This window comes from Conger conger, chromosome 6, assembly GCF_963514075.1.
Source record: "Conger conger chromosome 6, fConCon1.1, whole genome shotgun sequence".
NCBI lineage: Eukaryota > Metazoa > Chordata > Actinopteri > Anguilliformes > Congridae > Conger > Conger conger.
Window position 1 is genome coordinate 17,101,970 of NC_083765.1, and position 16,085 is coordinate 17,118,054.

Genomic DNA, 16,085 nt, shown 5'->3' on the forward strand with positions numbered 1-16,085 from the left:
ATCCATTACTTATCATTACAACCCTTTTTCTGAATTATCCCATGGCTCGGTTTTGGATGGACAACTGTGTCTCATTCTTCCTCAGATTACAATGTTATGTTCCTTTTATGTAATATCTATATAATCTATAGCTGGTCTAGTCCTCTCTTTATGGTAGTATTTAACACTTCTATGCCTACATCTTGGAGAGTATTCTTGATCTGTTTGACAGTTGAAAGGGGTTTTACTTCACAATTGAAAGTATTCTTTGGTCTTTCATGGTCTACCACATCATTTGCTATTGCTGAGCTCTCCACTGTAGTCTTGCTTCCTAATGTACCAAGTAGTTCATTTTCATGCACCCAATGTTTTGCCTATGTCTCTGATCAATTCATTCAGATTTGTCAGTCTCATCAGAGCCTGCTTTACTGGCATGGGTACTTATTTTTACATTTTGTTTTGAAAAACCCTTTAAACAAAATGTATTATTATTATTATTATTATTATTAGTATTATTATTATTATTATTATTACCACTATTGATCACTCATCTGTCACAGACTGTCCAGCGGCAAAGCATCGGACATGGTATTCCGCAAAATGTTTTGACTGATTTAGCGCATTTTTCTCTGATTGATAAATGTAGCTGTTGCACTGGAAAATAATACACCAATCATGGACAAGTGCGTATTGTATGAGGCGACAAAATACACTGGATATCAACGCCAGTCAGTGTGCTCCTCAGTATCCCATAAGGCTTTGCAGCAAATCCAGCTACGGAATCGGAGGCAAAGAAATTGCACTACGGCCGGGGGCAAATGTTTGCATTCAGGCGCTATGTGACCTGTGTCCGGCGAGGGATCGCCTCTAAACTCTAGTTATATTTTTCTACTAATTCTGGCGTGGATCAGGTAGCTATTTACTTACTGTGTCTTGTCGCTTTTTGCCTAGCTAAATTTATATTCTAAATAGAAGTCATGCTAACATTCCGTACGGTATTTGTGAGCAAGTACCGATGTGAGAGAAGGATGGTAAAGGATTAGCTAGCTAGCTAGCTAGCTAGCTTCAAACGTTTAGCTTTTCGGTAGGCTTGGTTAATGTAAAGGAATTATAAAATGACACGACTAAATTAGCTAGCTAGCTGGTGGTGTGCGTTAGTTAGCTTCTTGGTGCTTTTGAATGCGAGGACGTCACTGGATAGGGATGACTGACCAAGCCACTAGCCAGCCCTGAAGTCTGCATACAGAGTTAGCTAGTTAGCTACTTAGCTACAACTAGTGGAGGACAGTTCCTGCGCTAATCCGGATTGCTAATCTAGTCAGCAAACTCGCTGGCACGGCAACAATTTGTTCTTAGCTTGCTTGTTAGCATAGCCAGCAAGCCTATGTGCTGAAGCAGGGGTAGTTTCCTTGCTATAGGCTAGCTAATGAACTCAACCTGGTGACGTTAGTAGCCTACACTTAACGGTAATTAGCAAGCTAGCTAATGCCTAGGAAATCCGAGATGTAAGATCCTTTTATTAATTTTCTAATTTTAGCAATGTAACGACAGCTAACGTTAGCTACAGTGCGATTAAAGTAGAAAAGTATAAATCAACTCTATGTTACTAGCCATGTAAGCTATGTAGCTTGTGATAATTCCATAGCTGAATAAGACTAAATCATTGTGAGAGTGAACTGTTACCTAGTTAACGTTAACGCTACTAACGTTACATGATAACGGCACGATTGCTAACTCTGCCTGGGAAAGATGCTGACCGCCAATGCCGTTCTGGGCTGGGCATCAATGCGATTGAGTAGATGCCGTAATTATCCCAAGGTACATTAATTAGGTTATCGTATATGTTTCTCACACAGGGTGGTAGACTGAGTGCTCCGAGTCTAATACCAACACTCACATTTCCAGGTTTTATGAGCAGGCGAAACTTGTAGTTAACGACCTTGCCGTGAACTTGCCTGCACGTTTAGGCAGGTGCTGATATCTTGACAGTGTTAATAACAACATAAATAGTTGTTTGCAATACTGTTACTGCAGTTCTGTCTAGCCAGCTTTATGGTAATTTTCTCTTGATTAAACAGACAAAAATGTGTTATTCTTTTTAGTAATAAGTGAAATTACATAAGTAGGCTAATCATACTTGTTTCAACTTGCTATGGATGAAGCTGAGAGTATATGGTTTGAAGTGCAGTTTATTTTGTGCTGATTGAAGGAAGAAAGAAATTGACCTCCCACATTTAGCCATTTGTAAAATGGCACATTTAAACTGGACAATGTGTTCATATATTGAGCTCCAAACCTGTATGTATCTGAAAATATCCAAATTCCTTTCCATAAAGTGTGCAGAAAGACCTTAATTTGAGTGTTTGTATTGGAAAGAAAAATTTCCATAATTTCTCTTTGGCTTTTAACTTTCATGCTTATGGGCAGTAATGTAAAGACATTTACATGAAATGTTATTGATATATTAGTATAAATATTAAGAAAACAATTGACTTTTCAAATATGTTGCAGAATCTTGATTGGACCAGTTTCCAAAATCTTGAGACATAAATAGAGAGCTTAGAAAAACATTTTCATGATTTTCAGAAATTGAACCCTCTTGGATGTTTACCAGCCAGACAACAAGACCAAGCAACCATAAGTGAGGGGTTTATAATACAAAATCCTCCTATAGGACTAAGTCACTGACAGACTGGGAACTGATGGGATTAAGATCCTACTGGGTTTATTCTCAGTGCCAACAAGCTGCACCTGTTTGACTGAAACCAACCGAATCCAGGCCACCCAGCCTGCTGGATTGGACAGTTGGAATATTCTCTGCATCGCAATACTCCTTCACCTATTTTCTTTCTAGGATTAAAGAAATAAGGCCGCATCCCTTTTTGCCGCATCCCAGTCAACTGTGATTAACCTGGCTCAATCTGGGGAGATGGTGAGAGCACAGTTCTATAGACTGCCCGTGTGAAAGAGTTGGAAAGAAGCAAAGTGTGTTTGAGAGGATGAAGAGTTTGGTGTGCGATGCGGAAACGACAAAGGGCAGCGAGAGCCAGAGCTGCTGAAGCTCTGGAGCCCTGACAACTGGGAGAAGGCTGAATAAAGAGCTGTCAATCCAGAGCCAAGGCATTGTACAGCCGGCCGATGCGTGAGCGTGCTGCACTCACGGTCATGGCTTTGGCGCAGCAGCTGGTCCATCCAGTGGGACGTTTGGAATTGCAGGATTAGACACATTTGCAAGTTGGACTGGTCTGGGACCGTGCTGGAGGGACAATAGGCTCCCTCTCTGGGCCGCTCCAACTTCTTTCGCCCGCCGACCGGTTTTGAGCGATCAAACAGTCACTGTGACGAGACTGCAGTGGGCTGCTGCTCACAGACCGTTCTCCAGCTCCTCTTGAAGACATCGTTTACCTCTCACTGTGGCCACAGGTTGAAAGGTAGCAGGTGACGATGCTGACAATGCTGCTGATGGATTTTCCTAAAAACTAAAAAAAAAAAATTGGAATAAGAGTTCCTACAACGACGCTGTGGGCTGCAGAATGAAGCTGAAGAAACAAGTGACGGTGTGTGGCGGGGCCATATTCTGCGTGGCCGTCTTCTCGCTCTATCTGATGCTGGACCGTGTCCAGCATGACCCAGCTCGGCGGCAGAGTGCTGGCAACTTCCCAAGGGTAAGAGGGTCGCCTGCCCCCCCCCCCCCCCCCCCCCTTGCTGGCACAGATCCGGCTCCGGCTGCATTCAAAAGCATGTCTGCAAATGTACTCCAACAGCTCTCCAGCAGCAGCTAGGGATAGGGAAAAATAGCATCACATGTATATAATCCAAGAATGTTTTTTAATCCATATAGTAAGTGCTCTAATGATGGGTGTTCTTAATTGATTTTTGAATTGATGAAATATTTAGACCGTATTTTCCAGTGCGTGTATTGCAGGATTAAATGGTGAATGGTGTAGAATGGCAGACGCCGGCTGACCCCGGACTGCACACGCGGGCAGAGCCTGAACTGTGAGCTGTGCTTGTGCCTGTGTGGTTTCAGAGCCAGATCTCCGTGTTGCAGAACCGCATCGAGCAGCTGGAGCAGCTCCTGGAGGAGAACCACCAGATTATCAGCCACATCAAAGACTCTGTGCTGGAGCTGAGTGACGCGGGCGCCGTGGCCCCCAGCGGGCAGCTGCCTTTCCGCAGCGCCAACGGCTCCTGGGTGCTGCCCTTCGACGGGCGCCCCACCTTCCTCTCCGTCCTGCCGCAGGACTGCCAGTTCTCCCAGGGCAGGCGCAGTCGCTCCGACCTGCAGGTGAGTCGTGAGGGTCGGGCTGTGACTGTGGGCCAAGAGTGGGACTGTTGATTGAATATTAGGGGGGGTTGGAAAGCATAGATCCTTTTGCAACCAGTGGGGATATGGGGGCGTGACTCCCCAGAAGACATTTAAGAGAACAGTTGTGAATTCTAAGTGAATTTATCTTTCTGGTGAAGGGGAAATTGAATGCTATATTATTCGGGAGGGGGGGGGGGGTTAATTTGGCCCGGGGGTTGTAACATCTCTATTCCCTCATAAATTATGCTGTTGATGGGAGATCCCTGTTGCCTCTTGTTAATATGTTTCATGTGCTTCATTCTAATGCAGAGGGAATAGCTCCTGCTATATAGATTCAGCCGATATCTTCAAAGATGGTCTTGCATAAATAATAGAGGTCCTGGCTGCAGCCAAATAGAATGTGGTCAGTGAGTCTCTTGGGCTCATGTCTGCAGACGCTGGACGTGTACTCCCTGTTGAATTTCGACAATGTGGACGGCGGGGTGTGGAAACAAGGCTTCGAGATCACCTACGAACCGGGCGAGTGGGACAGCGAGCCGCTGCAGGTGTTTGTGGTCCCGCACTCCCACAACGATCCAGGTGGGTACTGCTCTCCGTTTCTCTCCCTGTAAAATCGGGACCGAGCGCTACATATCGGTGAGAATGCTCCAGGGCTTTCAATGACATGTACATTGAATTGGTACAGTGCAACCCTTTTTATCTGGGCTTCATTTTGCAAAGGTTAGTGCACTAACATGGGCCTTAGGGTGGATTCTTAGGGACACGAAGAGGACCTGAAACACAAAGATTATGATGGAAGAAATATGTAATAGCCTCTATGTCTCCAAAGCTACCATCTTCTTTTAAAAGCAGGGTTAAGAAACAGACAGGCTCAAGTTAAAGTAGGTCAAGTCGACATGGCCAGCATGTTTTCCAGTGTTAAAAGGATTGGCCTTTGAAAGCTGAAGCTTTGTATTTTCTGTGTTTCTGCAATCTGAAGTGTCAGTTTTGTCAGAGATACCTGACCCCTCTGCTTACCGGTGTGTGTGCCAGTGACTAGCCGCTAGCAAATGACCCTTTGCCCTTCTGTTCTCTCTATTCCTGGAAAGAAAAGCAGTTTTCTGCCCTTCTCCCTGAGATCTTGTACAGTCCATGATTTTTATTATAGCCAGACTCTTGACAGCTGAGGCAGGTCTTTTCCACCAGGCTCTGGCCATTAGTCTTGGTTTTTAAAGTAATTTTACAAGGTCTGCTGTGTCATGAAATTATTAAGGCAACATTTTTGCCAGTTGCCTTGAGGCTAATGGAGAATGTGTCCTCTGACATCTGTGTTTCGTACCATCAAGTCTTTCACGCTTTGAGCATTTTAGCTGCCCAGAGGGGTAGGAGTGTGTGGAAGCCTGGAAGCTCTTGTGTATAAGTCAATTATTAGGCATGAGGGGGGTGTCTGCAGGGGTAGTGTAACTCAGACCCCCCACGTCTGCTCGACAGGCTGGATAAAAACATTTGACAAGTATTACACGGACCAGACCCAGCACATCTTCAACAACATGGTGGTGAAGCTGCAGGAGGACCCACGGCGCAAGTTCATCTGGTCTGAGATCTCTTTCTTCTCCAAGTGGTGGGAGAGCGTGGATGTACACAAGCAGGAAGCCATGCGCAAGTAAGGCACCCCACATCTGCATTACAGACGGAGCGGTGCATTTCATCTTTTCCTTCAACATTTTTAGGCCGGATGGATCACTCGTTTTTGGCATACGAGCTCTGACTCTTTGACAAGGCCAAAAGGAAGCCTTCCAAGTGCTAAAGTTAATTCATCACACTAAATTATTCTGTAGTTCTCCAAGGACTGCATCCTTCCAACAGGGACCTTGCATGCCACTTTGTCAGAGTCTTATAACGAGCTACACGTGCAGCTTATGAAAAAATGGAATTCTCACGTTAGATGCCTTTGTTTAGACCTAGACTGTAAGTGGTAGCTTTTTCCTCACCTTTAGCAGGCACTCGCTTTGACCTAATGTGCCTTAATCCTTTCTTAGGCTAATCCTCGGAGGTCAGCTGGAGATAGTAACAGGAGGCTGGGTGATGACAGATGAGGCCAACGTGCACTACTTTGCCATGATTGACCAGCTCATTGAAGGCCACCAGTGGCTGGAGAAACACATAGGTGAGGCAGACTTTGAGTAGACCTGCACTCTGCTCACAGTTGGTCTTCGTTGGAGGGGTGTTTCATTGAGTGGCTGAATTTTGCCGTAGGCGTGACTCCTCGCTCGGGCTGGGCCGTGGACCCTTTTGGCCACAGCGCCACCATGCCGTACCTGCTGAAGAGGGCCAACCTGACCAGCATGCTGATCCAGAGAGTGCACTACTCCATCAAGAAGCACTTCGCCGCCACCCGCAGCCTGGAGTTCATGTGGAGGCAAGCCTGGGGTAAGCGTGTCTGCGGCTTCGCCAAATCCACTTTCAACGGTTGTCACACTGTGTGAAGGCGCGTCTTGATCTGTGGCTGCTTCCTCCCCCCCGCCTTTATATCCTGGCTCACGGCTCTCAGATCCCGAGTCTGGCACGGATATCTTCTGCCACATGATGCCCTTCTACAGCTACGATGTTCCCCACACCTGCGGGCCCGACCCAAAGATTTGCTGCCAGTTTGATTTCAAGAGGCTGCCGGGGGGCAGGGTTAACTGTCCGTGGAAAGTTCCGCCTCGTTCCGTTGCCGAGGCCAATGTGGCCGAGAGGTGAGGCTCGCTCAGGGATACTCTGCTGTGGCGCTTCTCGTAAATACTGTTTTTAAAAATGTATTCCATGCACAGCCCTAATCATATACCCACGGAATAAATGAAACGCTCACAGGGCACAGCTTCTCCTGGACCAGTACCGGAAGAAGTCCAAGCTGTTCCGCAGCAAAGTGGTTCTGGTTCCGCTGGGAGATGACTTCCGCTACGATAAGGCCCTGGAGTGGGACCAGCAGTACCACAACTACCAGAGGCTGTTTGACTACATGAACTCTCACCCAGAGATGCATGTGCACGTAAGTGTTCCTCAGATTCCTTAAACAACTCAAAAATGTTTCAGCCAAGTATATTCATTTCTTGGTGTTTTAACGTGTGTGTTGTGTGTGCTTGCAGGCCCAGTTTGGTACACTCACAGACTACTTTGATGCAGTCTACAAGATGAATGGAGTTTCGCATGGAGTGAGGCCTCCAGACTACCCCGTGCTGAGTGGAGACTTCTTTGCGTACGCTGACCGAGAGGACCACTACTGGAGCGGGTACTACACCTCCCGGCCCTTCTACAAGAACCTGGACCGCGTGCTGGAGTCCCATCTCAGGTGAGTGCAGGCTGGTGATCGCTCCATTTCTGTGCAGCCATATGGTGCTGTATCTGGTTCTAGGAAGGTGAGCACTTCCGCTGACTTTGGCATTGATTGTGGGTCCGCAGGGGGGCAGAGATCCTCTACAGCCTGGCTGTAGCCCACGCCCGGCACGCGGGCATGGAGGGCCGCTACCCCGTCTCGGACTTTGCCCTCCTGACCGACGCCCGACGCAACATCGGCCTCTTCCAGCACCACGACGCCATCACTGGCACCGCCAAGGAGGCTGTCGTCATCGACTACGGCTCCAGGTAAGGAGGAAGGTTCTGAGGATCTTAAGCTGCACTGTGGAGTGACTCCCATGTTCGGGATTGAAGACTGTTCCTCATTCTTTCCTTCCAGGTTATTGCGCTCTCTTGTTGTTCTGAAGAAAGTGATTATAAACGCAGCTCACTTCCTCATATTGAAGAATAAAGACGTTTACCGCTTCTACATGTCAGAACCTTTCCTGGAAACGGTGAGAAACTCATGGGTGTAATGGGGAATATTTTTTGGGGTTGCTGTGATGGTGTATTGCATATCACAGCATTTTACTGCTAGCTGATGTGACAGCCTTGTCATTCTGACCTGTGTGTGTTTGTAGGATGACAGGCGGGCATCGCAAGACTCCCTGCCCCAGCGCACTGTAATTGAGCTGGATAACTCTGCCAGGTACAGTAGGCCTCTGCCCCTAACGCAAAGCCTTCCCATGCGTCTCTGGAAGCCTTTTTTTCAGTTGTTGATTATGAATCTTCTATAATGGCATCTCACACCAATGAAAATCTTTAAATCTTATGATAAGAACTAGAACATCCCTTTAAGATTAATTCTAAAATCATTAATTTGCAATTGGGGCCCTTAAAGCCAATCAGCTGTCCTGGCAAAGTCTGAATTTTTCTTTGAAATTAGATTAAACATATTTCCTCCTGCCTCCAGGTACGTGGTGCTGTTTAACCCGGTGGAGCAGGAGCGGCTGTGTTTGGTGACGGTTCTGGTGAACACGGCGCGGGTTCGAGTGCTGACAGACGAAGGGCAGACCGTCCCCGTGCAGCTGAGTGCCCAGTGGAGCTCGGCCAGCGAGATGAGCAAGGAAGTCTACCAGGTGGGTGAGACTGTAACAAGATTCAAATATGTTAATGTTTGTTACTTCCTGTTGAAAAGTCTGAAAGCCCTTTTGACCTGCCCCTGGACAGGCCTCCTTCATGGCCCGGCTGCCGGCCCTGGGCCTGGCCGTGTTCCACCTGTACGACTCCCTGGACGCGCCCATGACCCTGCGCTCCGACACCCTGCTGCGGCTCCACGGGCGAGGGGTGACCGCCCGGGGGGTAGACCCCCTCCCGCTGCGCACGCAGGCGGCGGACGGGCGCGGCTTCTACGTCCACAGCCAGGCCCTCACGCTGGGCTTCTCTGGCACCACAGGCCTCCTGCAGGTGAGACATCCACGTTACCCACGTTACCCACTGCAGTGACCCCTCAAAGTGCACCGCCGGGGAAAAGGCCAACACCACTGTTCAACCAACAGCCATTTACCAACAGGTTAATGTAATTGTGGACAACTGGGGGTTATTTTTTGGTGACAAAACCCAGAAAGTTTCATAACATGGCATAACGTATGAACAGGTCATTCAGCCCAGAAGCGCTTGCCATTTTCCTAATGCTGTATCAAGCCTGGTCTTGAAAACCCCCTTTTTCTCCCTCCGCTAGATGACCTGGCAAGCTGTTCCACACAGCGATACGTTTGTTATGGTTCATGACAATGTGTGATATTCCACACAGTGATGTGGTTGTTATGGTTCATGACAATGTGTGAGTGCACACAATTGGAGGCAGTCTGTGTCTCTCTCAGACCATCCGGCGTAAGGACGACATGCAGGAGATGAAGGTGCAGATGGAGTTCCTCATTTACGGAACGCGGCCCTCCAAAGACAAGAGCGGAGCTTACCTGTTCCTCCCGGACGGGAAAGCTAAGGTGCGCCTCCGCAAACACTCTCTCTGTGCTGCTGACCGTTAGGTTTGCGTGGGTTATGAAACGTGCCATTTCCCCTCTTCCCCTCCTAGCCTTACAGTCAGAGAGAGCCCCCAGTGGTGAGAGTGGTGGAGGGCCCTCTGTTCTCTGAGGTGTCTGCGCACTACCAGCATTTCACACAGACTGTGCGCATTCACAACGTACCAGGTGTGTATGAATGCACATAGGATGGTATAGATTGTATAGTATAGCTTGTCTTGGCTGTGAGCTATTCTACTTAGCAGGCCGAAGTGATCACAGTGTTCGTGTGTGTGTGTGTGTGTGTGTGTGTGTGTGTGTGTGTGTGTGTGTGTGTGTGTGCGTGTGCGTGCGTGCATATATGTCATGCCCAGGGGTGGACGGCCTCTCTCTGGATGTAACCACCATGGTGGACATCAGAGATCAAGCCAACAAAGAGCTGGCCATGCGTCTCGTCACGGACATCCAGAGCAAGAACACCTTCTTCACAGACCTCAATGGTTTCCAGGTGACTGACGGGATTCCTCTCCAGATCTCCCCACCTTCTGAAAATGACAAGGGTCTCTGTCAGGCCCTGTCAGGGTTCAAACTCACTCCCTCTGTTTGTGTCGTACACAGATCCAGCAGCGGCGCTTCTTAAAGAAGCTCCCCCTACAGGCCAACTTCTACCCCATGCCCACCATGGCGTACATCCAGGACAGCCAATACCGCCTTACCCTGCACACAGCGCAGGCCTTGGGGGTGACTAGCCTGGAGGAAGGTCAGTCCCAGACTACGCCTTCCCTCACGTGGAGGAGACATGTTTTCATGCTCTGATTCTCCCCCCCCCTCCCACCTCCTGTCAGCCGCGCTCATTCTGGCCTCTCCGCAGGTCAACTGGAGGTGATCATGGACAGGCGCCTGATGCAGGACGATAACCGCGGTCTGGGACAGGGTCTGAAGGACAACAAGCGGACGGCCAACCGCTTCCGGATCCTGCTGGAGAGGAGGTCCAGTGCCAGCCAGGTTAGCAGCGGGCAGCGGGCCGAACCCCGGTGGAGCGGGAACTCGCCCTTCTCAAGGACAGGGCCGTTCCACAACACTTCACAACTAACACAGGACCGTCGCACTGCTCTGCGCTCCGTGCAGCAGCGACCTTCATCAACTCTGTCCTCCCAAAACTTCACTCACTGTACTGGGCCTTCAAGCGGGTCTAGAGGAGGGAGCATTTATTAAGGATGTCTGCTCTAAAGAAGTCTCTTGGAAACGCTTACTGTCTTTTATTTTGAGGAAAAAGACACATAAAAGCTTAGCAATTATTCTTAAGCTTTTATGTTTACAGCATCTGTTTGCTGTAAATATACAGTGAAGCTAAAATGTTCAATGGAATATTTTCCATTGTGATTCTTTTGCAGCAGATTGCATTACCTGTCTAGCTGCCCCTCAGTAATAAACCAGACTGAACCATATGTAAATCAGCCTAAATGAAAGAACTGCCTTAGTCTTTTAGTGTAGTTTAACTAGGGCACATAAACAGCAGAAAATTGGTTTCCCCATTTCATTCTGTGTCCTCTAAGTCTCACACTCCTATTCTGAAAACCGTAAACAACACAAATAGAATACCTCTTGACATCTTGAAAATAATGCAGCAAACAAGATTTTACTTGCAGAGTAGGTTTGCTTCTGTTCGTTTTGCCGGAATTTAAAAACTGAATTTGAAGTAGATGAGATTCAGAGTTGGTTTAAAAAAAATAATAATTCTATCACGGCGCCTTAACGAGGCCAGAAGAACAGACAGCAATTAAACCTCTTTCAAAGGAAAGGGTGGTCTGGTGTGTAGAAAGAGCTTCTGAGTGTGTCTCTGCATGCATCAGACCTGATTTAGAAGGGGAATTGGTACTCTACTCCAGCGCAAAGGGTTAATTGAGCCAGGAGCGTGCTTTTCTGAGTTGGACTTGGCTTTGACTTCTCCTTGCCCTCTGTAAATTGCATGCTGCATGAAAAATTGTCATTTCTTTGTGAGCTCATTAACTCCATATCCTTCTCTTTGTCACCCCATTTCCACTCCTTTCAGCGTGGCTTTTTTTCAAAAGTTTCATCCGTCTTTCACTCTCTCGTGTCGTTCGTCTTTGGAGGCGAAGCTGAAGAGGTAACGTTGCCGGGGTGACGGCCCTCCCCCCGTGCTGTGCCGTAGTCGGCACGGGCGCGTCTCTGTAGCTTCCCCGGCCTGTACTGTAGACCCAGCCCTAATGCCTGTCTGTGTAGTACTCCTCCCATAGAAATGACCCTTTGATTGAAGAGCTAGATACCGCTGACAGAAGCTGGAGAAACAGTCTGTGAGCCCTGTGGTTTGGCACCATTAGATACTGTTTTTGCCACTGTGGTGCCTCTTGAGCACTGGGGTGCAGGTGTGTGCAGTGAGCCTGGGGCTGTTTTACACTTACAGTCCTCTGCACCAGCTGCAGGAGAGGCCTGCCTTTCTCACCAATGGGAGCTGCTTGGCTTTGGCCACCTGGCAGATTGTTTAGAGTATCTAATGCTGCAGGAGCGAGCGCTCTTAAACCCACCCTGCTCCCAGTGACCCAGCCACACGGGAGACTCAATATAATGTTGCAGCCTGTGCAGTAGGAGAGAGGTGTTCATGCTGAGAAGGTCGTTTGAGTTGAGCAGTGTGAAGTAAATGGCAGGGGTCATGCGAGGAAGAGGAGGGTGACGGCCTTGTGTTCCCCAGCCCCAGACAGAGGAGGCGGAGCCTGTCAGTTTCCCGTCGCTGGTCAGTCACATGACCTCGGCCGTGCTGAACCACGAGGTGCTGGCCCTGCCCGTGCTGCCCAAGAGACGCGGGGTGCCCCCGCTCCGCTCCTTCTCCCCGCTGTCCAGCGCCCTGCCCTGCGACTTCCACCTGCTCAACCTGCGCAGCATCCAGAGCCAGGTACAGCCACAGCCTATGAGTGTGGATAAATGATAATGATCAGTTACCAATTATAAAATACCAAAGTATTACAAATTGTTATACTCATTTGAATTTCAATCCAAGTTGAATTGGATTATTGGATAATTGTTTGTGACCGTTACAAACTGAACAAAGGCCCGAGTGCAGCTGTGTTAACCTTGGTATGTCCGATGTGTTGTCCGCCAGGAAGACCACACGCCCTCCCCTTACTCCGCCCTCATCCTGCACCGCAAGGGCCTGGACTGCGGCCTGGAGACGCCCAACCCCGGCTTTAACTGCAGCACCACACAGGGCAAGGTGGGTCTCAGCCCCCCGCACACACACAGCGAGCGTCCCGACCAACCCCGGCCCCACACTCACGCTCTCTGTCCTGTCCTCCCAGCTGGCCGTGGCAGGGCTGTTCCAGGGCCTGGACGTGCACCTGATCCAGCCGGTGTCCCTGTCGCTGCTGTACTCGGGCGCGCCGCTCTCCAACAGCAGCCTGGTCAGCCTGGACCCCATGGAGATCTCCACCTTCAAGCTGAAGCTGCGCTAGGCCCCACACACACGCGCCGCCCGCGGCAGCCGCGGCCGAGGGCTGGCCCAGCCCGGCCGGAGGACAAAACTGTGTGTGTGTGTGCGTGTGTTTACAGAGGTGCGCTCTCCCAGACCCCCCCAGAGCGCCCAGCGGAGGCAGGACTCCCTCAGGACTGACTGGGAGAAGGGACGCTGTTCACAGGGACGAGCCGGAGGAGCGGGGGTCTTGAGAGTAATGTAAGGCACCTCACAGCGAGAGGACTATCCAGTCCGGTGCTGGAGCAGGAAGTTCATTTATGCTACGTCTTGCCTCGCTATCTGCAGTCTATCAGAGAATCTCCGTAGGAAGTCCGTGTGAATCTAATTGTCTCAATCTTGATCAAGATGGCAATGCCGTGAGTGAGCTTGGAATTTGAACTGAGCTTGAATTTTAGTTTTTTTCAGTGATGGACAAACTTACTGTCCTGAGTAAATCTTACTTAAGGATTTCTGAAGGCATTTTTGAAGGAAAGGCACTGGAATTATTCTGCATTGCAGTAGCTCAACTAATTTCCAGTGTCACCATTACCCAATCTCCTTTTGACTCCTAATCTTGAAAAGCAGCACTTTATTCAGCTGATGCCAGGCGGTTTTAGCGCCATAAAGGATAAAGGCTATAGTCTTAATTTCAGGCACCGATTCAATCACATGAAAACTGCAGTGAAAACTGCAGTGAATCAGATCCGCTCCACTGTCACACACCCTCTGCCTGCACGGGCTGCTGCCTGGTTCAGGTTTGAGATGGCTCCCCCCCCGCCCCCATCACTCACTCCTGACTCAACAGAGGAGCCTCCCGTGCGGCCGGCTCTCGCGTGCTTGGATCCTGCTCGTGGAATGTTCTGGAACTCGCCGACTCGCAGGCCATCTGGCCTGGACCAGGCGCTTCTTCCCTGAGCTACGACGGACTCAAAGCAGTTAACCCAAACCCGACACCCGTAAGCCACATGCGTGTTAACCTATCTGTCTGCCGCCAACTGAAGAATAACATTCTGCATTATCCTGTACACACTACATGACAATTACCTCACGGACACAGAAAATAACGGTGTCCGTTTGACTTAAAAACTCCCAACAAATATTGGAGGGAAGGCAGGCAGTTTCAGACGGGCAGCTCTCCCAGTTTACCTAGCTGGAACCTGTGGAGGCGCTGGCTAGCGGGAGAGCTGAATGTGTGCAGGGGGTTCTGCCGAGGAGAGCTGCCACATGCTGGCCTGTTCTCTCCCCAGACCCCCCCGGTGAGACCCATTTTGTAGATGCGTGTCTTTTGTATGTAATGTTGTAGCTGGTTTAAATTAGAGAACACTTCTGATTTTGCCATCAGTGTTATATTTTCTTTCCCGTGTATTTATTAAAAGCTAAAATGCATATTAAAGAATAAAGGCAATACCAGATATCGTTCAGGTGTGATGTTATTTTTCTCTGGTTTTGTCTACTGTGAAAATGTAAACATTGGCAAATACAACTGCAGCAAGTATCATTTAAAAATACGCCACCGTTTATTCCAACAAATATTAATCCATATATTATTGGCAAATATATTAACACGAATAATTACAGCTGTACAATACACCTGATTATTGCTCTGGTGGTACCGTTCATGTAAAATGACAGTATAAATTACAGCTGTCCATTTAGAAAGAATAATACAACAGCATGTTTCCCCAAAATAACTCCACAAACTATAATATACATGATTTTAAAATGAGCTTTTTGGCATGCGTTTCTGCCTCAGACAGAAGCTCTATTTGAATTGGCAGACACAGCAGGTGACTCTGTTGGTATGGGAACCCCACAAGCTGCCTGACGTCACCAGACGTGTTGAGCCTCGAGTGAACCTGGCGGGGAAAGTGCAGACAGTGCTGTGAAGAGGCTGTGTAGACCCGACGCTCACTGATGCTTGGAGTGCAGGGCGGCCAGTTCTCTCTTCAGCGTGCGGAAGGAGGGCCGCTTCCTGCAGTCGTACTGCCAGCAGCGACACATCAGGGCGTAGGCCTCCGACGGGCAGGCTTCCGGAATTGGCATACGGTATCCTGGGAGACGGACAGGCGATGATGATGAATGATTACAGGAGGGAAGGAACTGAGTAGTGATGGCCAGACAGAAGCAGTGCTGTCTTTCCTTGCAGTTGTGTGTGGCCATAACGCCCCAATTTACACACCCTGGAACCTAGCATATTTTATTTTTTCCCATAAACATGCAGCAAAAATGTTTTACAAAATATTTCATGTCCCTGGTGTAGGTTTCATCATATTCATGGTTCTTGAGATTAAGGCAAGAGACTTGTACCCTACAGCGGACAAATATGAATTGTCCACACTTATTATACTTATGCACTTAAGTATATGCCTCAGCAATAAACAAACATGCCAAATAATTGTATTTTTACATTCTTCAAAGGCTTCAAAGATGCTGCTCTTTATTATGAACTGCATTAATCCGTATCTAAATGTTTTAGAAAGCAGCATGTCTGAGCATATGGGCAGAGTAAAGGGTTAGGGTTACCCCTCTCCACTTCATCGCGTGTCTGCTGGTTGTTGAAGGTGGGGTAGGGGCTGGAGCCCCGAGAGAAGGTCTCCCACAGCAGTACTCCAAAGCTCCACACATCGCTCTCCGTGCTGTAGCGCCCTGGAACATAGGCAGAGGGCAGTGTTGAGACACGACGGGAGCCAGCACAACACGGGCCATCGCAGCTCTCTGTGAGGAGCACAGGTGAGGTAGTCTCACTCCGACATTAAATTCAACGTCTGCTGGCCCTCGGTAGCGGCACGGGGACACCTCATGACTCATTCTGACAACACTGCCCCAGACCCTCCGCACACACTGTCTCTCAGGACTGATGAGACGCCTCGATGCTTTCAGAACCCGAGTGACCCCAGATAAGCGAGCATCTGTTGCGGACGTTTTATTTATTTATGTTTACCGCACGGAAATGTGAATCACCCAGGGTGATGCTATCAGCTTTATCAAGCTGACATGGACGGCAGAAAAAGTGGCA

At 48.8% G+C, this 16,085-nt stretch overlaps 2 protein-coding genes across 5 annotated transcripts in view; one reads left to right on the forward strand and one right to left on the reverse strand.

Moving 5' to 3' along the window:
• The first annotated feature begins 729 nt into the window (after positions 1-729).
• On the forward strand, positions 730-14,485 carry man2a2 (mannosidase, alpha, class 2A, member 2). 4 transcript variants are annotated; one of them, XM_061245895.1, is made up of 24 exons: positions 730-890; positions 2,834-3,644; positions 4,010-4,267; positions 4,723-4,867; positions 5,759-5,930; positions 6,307-6,434; positions 6,524-6,697; positions 6,819-7,005; positions 7,121-7,298; positions 7,396-7,598; positions 7,709-7,891; positions 7,983-8,097; positions 8,224-8,291; positions 8,556-8,721; positions 8,813-9,049; positions 9,466-9,588; positions 9,678-9,792; positions 9,978-10,111; positions 10,222-10,363; positions 10,475-10,608; positions 11,657-11,731; positions 12,320-12,514; positions 12,722-12,832; positions 12,918-14,485. In XM_061245895.1, exons 2-24 carry the CDS (start codon positions 3,513-3,515, stop codon positions 13,068-13,070), a joined length of 3,528 nt encoding a protein of 1,175 aa, XP_061101879.1. In that variant the 5' UTR covers positions 730-890; positions 2,834-3,512; the 3' UTR covers positions 13,071-14,485. The 4 variants fall into 4 exon arrangements, with proteins under 4 accessions (XP_061101879.1, XP_061101876.1, XP_061101875.1 ...); XM_061245892.1 differs by lacking the exon at positions 11,657-11,731 and having other exon boundaries at positions 2,566-3,644; positions 12,314-12,514; XM_061245891.1 differs by lacking the exon at positions 11,657-11,731 and having other exon boundaries at positions 12,314-12,514.
• A 77-nt stretch (positions 14,486-14,562) lies between these two features.
• The window catches only part of fes (FES proto-oncogene, tyrosine kinase), a 17,444-nt gene continuing 15,921 nt past the window's right edge, over positions 14,563-16,085 (reverse strand). The window contains exons 18-19 of the mRNA XM_061246873.1: positions 15,593-15,715; positions 14,563-15,120 (exon numbers count right to left, since the gene is read on the reverse strand). Coding sequence (XP_061102857.1) covers positions 14,978-15,120; positions 15,593-15,715 — 266 coding nt within the window. The 3' untranslated portion in view covers positions 14,563-14,977. The remainder of the gene's footprint in view (positions 15,121-15,592; positions 15,716-16,085) is intronic.